This window comes from Papaver somniferum, chromosome 8, assembly GCF_003573695.1.
Source record: "Papaver somniferum cultivar HN1 chromosome 8, ASM357369v1, whole genome shotgun sequence".
Lineage (NCBI taxonomy): Eukaryota > Viridiplantae > Streptophyta > Magnoliopsida > Ranunculales > Papaveraceae > Papaver > Papaver somniferum.
In genome coordinates, this window is record NC_039365.1 from 24,768,000 (window position 1) to 24,774,014 (window position 6,015).

The window sequence follows — 6,015 nt, forward strand, 5'->3', positions numbered from 1 at the left end:
CCAGGGTTAGAAGGATTCTGCACGGCACCACCATAGTTACAATTACAAACTAACTGGTCCACCTGCATTAAGCATTCACTCCAATTAATAATATCTAATTATATTAAGCCGCCTAAATCATGATGTTCTCCGGTAGACTTGAACTGTCCAGATCTAACCTACAAATTTCCGAACCAACAAAATAGTAGGCCTAAAATCCAACAAAAAAGTAGGCCTAAAATCCCAAGCATAGAAATGGAAATAGTGGTAACACATTGCACAATAAGTTGATATCAGTCATTATAAAATCCAAAACAGACAAAACTTTTTCAAAGTCCATTTTATTCTACTAAATATTTATGAAAGATTAAGTTTTAAAGCAATATGATCTTTTTTGTTTTCCGAAAATTTTATGATATGCAGAATTTCATGCGCAATAATTATTTTATCAGTTATTTTACGACCTGAGATAAATGGCAATTAATTTCGAAAAATCATTTATCCTATATGTCTATTAACCAGAATTTTTGAAATAAACTTATAAACCGTATTAGTTAGAATAATAAGTCTGAAATCACTGGGGCCAGAAAGATTCCGCAAGGCACACTTTTATTGGCCACCATAATTACAATTACAAACTAACAGGTCCACCAGCTTTAAGCGTTCACTCCGATTAATCATATCTATATATATTAAGCTGCCTAAATCATGATGTTCTCCCGTAGACTTGAACTGTCCAGATCTAACCTACAAATCCCAACCAAACAAAAAGTAGGCCTAAAATCCAACGTGCGAGAACTTTTTTCTCCTCCAACTGATTTAAACAGTGAGTGTAGAGAAAGTCGAATCGTTTTTTAAGGAATCGGAGGTGGATGTGTTACATTAACATCCTGCTTTTTAACTTCCCACTTTCTCAGAGTCTCTAAAGTGAGTCTGAGATTTTGGGTAAGTGGTTTCTGACCAAGTCCCTCTCCCTCTTTCTCTGAATCTCTCCTGAAATCCATCATCGCCATGAACAGAGGAAGATTAGCAGGAGAAGGATTCAGAGGAGGAAGAAGAAGAGAAGCTACAGCTGAAGAATCTCATTCTCAACTACCACCACCACCACCACAGCCACAGCCACCATCTTCAACAACAAATTCAGGTGGTCAATTCCTTTTAAATTTACTTCAAAAACCCAATCAATCTCAACAACAACAGAAAAACCCTAGTTTTACTTCATCTAATCATACACTTCATCATCAACATCACCATCCACAGCAGCAGCAGCAGCAGCAGCAGCAACATCAGAATCATAATCAACAGCAGCAGCATCTTGATCCTGCTGTTGCAGCACTTGGACGTAGTATTCCATACCCACCACCATGGAATCTTCAATCCAATGGTGCAATCGATCCATCATCTCAATTTCTTCCTCCTGGGTTTTCTCCTCCAAATCCATGGTCTTTACAAGGTCTACAACCTCCACCTGCTTCATCTTCTTCTTCTACATATTTCCCTGGTCCAGTTTTTCCTGATGAACTTTTCAGATTAGGGCTTATGAGTAATCATGCAAATGTTACTCCAAACCCTAGTTTTCAGCAACATCAACAGCAGCAGCAACAGAAGCAAGATAGTATAATGTTTGGTTCTCTAGCTTGTGATGTTCAGAAGGATAATGGAGTTGCTGGTTTGAATGGAAGCTCAAATTTTAATGAAATTCGGTCTAATTTTGGAACGAATTGGGAATTAGATCCTAGGAATTCTAATCAAGCTCATCAAGGGAACCAGCATTTGTTTCATGATCAGAGAAGAGGTGCTGGTGGTGATGGAATGGGTGGGATGCAACTACAACAGCAGCAGCAACAGCAACAATTTCAGAGATCCACAATAGGAGAAGCAAGGAGAGGTCCACCTGGTTTCGGACACAAGGAAGATAATCGTCATGTTGAGTTCAATCATGGTGCTTTTCCGGATGACATTACTAGGAAGAAACAATCAAATGGACACGGCGGATTTCAAGGGAATTTGCAGCGGCTTAGTGGACAATTTGATCATCCAGGTCCTCCGCCAGGAAGTAACTTGCATTCTGTTCCAGCATCAGCTATTGAAGAATCTCAAGCCAAATTGCATCAAATTGGTGAAGGAAATGGTAATCCAGGGATTGCAAAAAAGGAAATTAGGAATAGGGATCAACGAGATATTCGCCGAGGGATAAATGATTTGGCTGAACAGTTTAAAGGTTCCGTGGCTCTTGGGAATAGAAATGAGAATAATAATGGCATTAGGCAGCATAATAATCAACATGATAAGGTAAAGTTTTCAATTTTATGGTTTATTACCTTGCTTTTTCTCTTTATAGACTGAAATGAAGTCCCTTCAGCAGCATATATCATTTCTTCTTAGGTTTGATAGTGTTTTTGTGGTAAAATGTGAATCACTCAGTGTGTACTGTAGGTTGATTTCTTTGGCTCGTACAAAATTTCCATTTAGGTAATTAGTTATACGATGCAGAACATGTTGTAGAATTAACATCTGGGAAGGTTGCTTATGGTCAGTGTAGATGTTTAAAATTTGTGAAGAAAGATTCCAACAGACTGTGTGGAAGCAACTTTCACGAAATGTTCAGGCTTGTGTCTGAGTTGTTCGTACTGAAACAAGTTAATATTTTCTTCTTACATAGACAAGTTAAGATATCCTAATTTCATATAGGATCTGAAGGGCAGCATCTGGAGCTAAAATAGAATTTTGTTCTCATAATGCACGGGGAAGCATCATTGAACTTGATCCACCATAGGTTCTGTAGTCATTGTCACTCAATCATTTAATGAATAATGATATAAGTTTTCTCTGTGGTTTTAGTGGTTCCTTGAGCCCACGGTGTGAGTCAAAAAATCTGAAGCTATATATATATATATATATGTATATATAAGCATCCAGTGTGTGCCGAAAAACTATAATAGACTGCTAGTGAGACACTTGATTTTTATGTTTTTCTTTTTCACGCAGTGTTTTAGTGTAGTGTGAGTATTTTTCAGTGCTGGGACAGTGTACTGGTTGTAAGTCTTATAAATTTTACACATACCATCAAGTCTTATGTTGCTTGGTTATGAGTTTTTCTTATTAATTAAATTTCACTTGTTGATTATCAGAACTCCAGAGGACTTTGGGCTCAACAGCGGATGAGAAATTATAGGGAATGTCGAAGTGATATCGATAAACTGAACACACCTTTACTTGAAATATACGAATCTCTAGTACCACCCGAGGAAGAAAAAGCAAAGCAGAGGCATCTGATAGCTTCATTAGAGAAACTAGTGAATAGTGAATGGCCTGGAGCTCAATTGTATCTTTATGGATCATGTGCAAATTCATTTGGAGTTTCCAAAAGTGACATTGATGTGTGCCTTGCAATTGAGGAACCTGATGTTCACAAGAAAGAGCTTATAGAGAAATTGGCAGAGATATTTGAGGCGAATAATCTTGAGAATGTGAAGGTGAGCTGGTCGACTTTCTTCGTTGATTATGATATGCCATTTATAATTTAACACCCATTATTCGTGGAACATTTAATTGACGAGGCTTTACATCTTGATGACAACAGGCTCTGACACGTGCTAGAGTCCCTATTGTTAAGCTTATGGACCCTGAGAGTGGTATCTCATGTGACATATGCGTAAACAATGTTCTCGCTGTTGTCAACACAAAGCTCCTTCGAGATTATGCACAAATTGATGGTAGACTGCGACAATTGGCTTTTCTTGTGAAGCACTGGGCTAAGTCACGAGGAGTCAATGAAACATACCGAGGAACCCTATCCAGCTATGCGTGAGTCACAACTGACATATTTTATTTATGTATACCCTGTTCTGCGAATTGTGAACTAAGAAAATACTCGTGTTTGTAGTTCCCTATGTTGAAATGTTAAAACTAGTGTTGATTGTTTCAATTTTATCTTTTTTTTTGCAGTTATGTTCTTATGTGTATCCACTTTTTACAGCGTCGGAGGCCTGCTATACTCCCATGCTTGCAGGTATATTTTGTTGTAATACTTGCGGCTTCAGTCGCTTTATTCGTTAGCCATCTGATTAGTTTTTAACTGAAGCTGTATATACACTCTAGCTATCGTTTTCTGCTTCCCTTGTAAACCCTTTCCCATTATCGTGCCAGGAAATGGAGCCTACATATATCGTTAACGTTGATGATATTCAATGTGCTTTCTTTGATAAAGTTGAGAACCTTCGTGATTTTGGAGCTGGTAATAATGAAAGTATAGCGTATCTGTTGTGGGCATTCTTTGATTATTGGGCACATCGTCATGATTATGCGAATTCCGTCATATCTGTTCGCACTGGGAGCATCATTAGGTGAGTGTTTACTTTCTGGTGTGTTACACATGCTTATGCAAGAAAATGGTAGACCCACTCCTCTTGGACCTTAGATTGTTTCAGATGTAAAGTTCGGTTACCCATTACAAGTCTGATGTCTTCCACACTGTTTGTTTTATCCAAATGATATGTGTTTTCAACATGAATGGAAACAATCCTTATGTCGACTTCATAAGCCTAATAAAAGCTCTTCATGTCCACACTTATACCATCTCAAGACAAAGAATTAGCGACCTCATAACCTCTTTAGACCTTGGTCGAAAAGTGTTAAATGTATCAGATGTGATTATAGGAGTTTATTTTCAGAATGGAGACTTCAAATAAATTTTTTGCATAATACAGCCCCAAGTATCTTTCATTATATATATGTTGGTAGGTATTCAAACTGTTCTACTATAATTTGGTCTGCAATTCTACTTCTTGCTAATATTCAGCATGGTTTCTTAAATATACAGCAAACATGCCAAGGACTGGACAAGGCGAATAGGAAATGATCGTCATCTAATATGCATTGAGGATCCCTTTGAGACATCCCATGATCTGGGTCGAATTGTCGATAAGTTCACCATAAAAACTCTTCGAGAAGAATTTGATCGAGCAGCTGATGTTATGCAATATGATTCAGATCCTTGTGTAACCCTCTTTGAGCCTTATGTTCCTGAATCTGATAATCCCTGATATTGTTGGCATTGCTAAGCTGTAATTATCTTTTTAGTCAGCATTGTAAAGCCCCTTATTTAGTAGTTTGGAAGTAGTTCTACTTCTGCCTTCACGTTTTGGTTTGGTCCTGTTTCCTTCCACAGTAAATATATTAGTAATGATGGGTGTCAAGTCAGTTTTACTAGTTTGCTTTCCCTATTCAAGTGTTGCTTCAGAGAGTGTCAGGGTTTTGTAAAACTTTTCTGCTGCTCTCTTTTATATACGTGTATTACTAGTTTGGGTTAGTTTTCTTTCTTTCTCCATCAGGAGGATTTGGGTGGCATTTCTGTACAGCATATTGTTAGACTTCTTAATGATGAAGTCTGGGTACATTCAATTTCTAAAGTCCTTCATGTTTTTCTTTTGGGATGAAATCAGATGCCGAGTCAGATGGTCTGACAAAAATCTGACTCATGGATCCTTATCCTTCTCTCAACTCTAACACAGAGATCTTGGTGCTGGAAGGGTTTAAACAAAGGAAATTGAGCACAATTCATGTGTTGTCATGTGTAACGTTTTTCGCAAAAATCACGAAAAGAGACGCTCTTTAAAAATATGATCTGAAGAAATAAATAAGGCTGCAGAAAATGAATCACAAAGTATATTCAAAGAATTTTAATTTTTACATCAAAATTGAAAGAATTTGATAACAACTCATGAGTGAAAAGGAAAAAGTGTTGTGTTTTTAATTAGAAACAATGGTTTCAAAGCAGTGCAATCCATCCAACTCCAGAGCAAATCTTCTTGTATTTGTTGTTGTTTTCTTTTTCTCTTCTTGTTTTCTCTGAACCTGCTGCTTCTCTGGTGTTGTTGAGCTTGCTTTGTGATCCACTGCTGTAGTATTCTTCTTAGTCTCCATAGATGATGGTGAAAAACTGATCTTTTGTTGTAAGAACTCAAAACAAGCTGCATCGAAAGAACTGAAAATTGAATTCATGATTGATTGATTGAATTTTTAATTCTATCTCTT

The 6,015-nt window shown here is 37.3% G+C and overlaps 1 protein-coding gene across 1 annotated transcript; it reads left to right on the forward strand.

Annotated features, from left to right (window-relative positions):
* The first annotated feature begins 795 nt into the window (after positions 1 to 795).
* On the forward strand, positions 796 to 5,290 carry LOC113304571 (UTP:RNA uridylyltransferase 1-like). Its single transcript, XM_026553711.1, has 6 exons — positions 796 to 2,271; positions 3,111 to 3,455; positions 3,563 to 3,786; positions 3,928 to 3,991; positions 4,129 to 4,325; positions 4,802 to 5,290. Exons 1-6 carry the CDS (start codon positions 991 to 993, stop codon positions 5,022 to 5,024), a joined length of 2,334 nt encoding a protein of 777 aa, XP_026409496.1. The 5' UTR covers positions 796 to 990; the 3' UTR covers positions 5,025 to 5,290.
* The last annotated feature ends 725 nt before the right edge of the window (positions 5,291 to 6,015 follow it).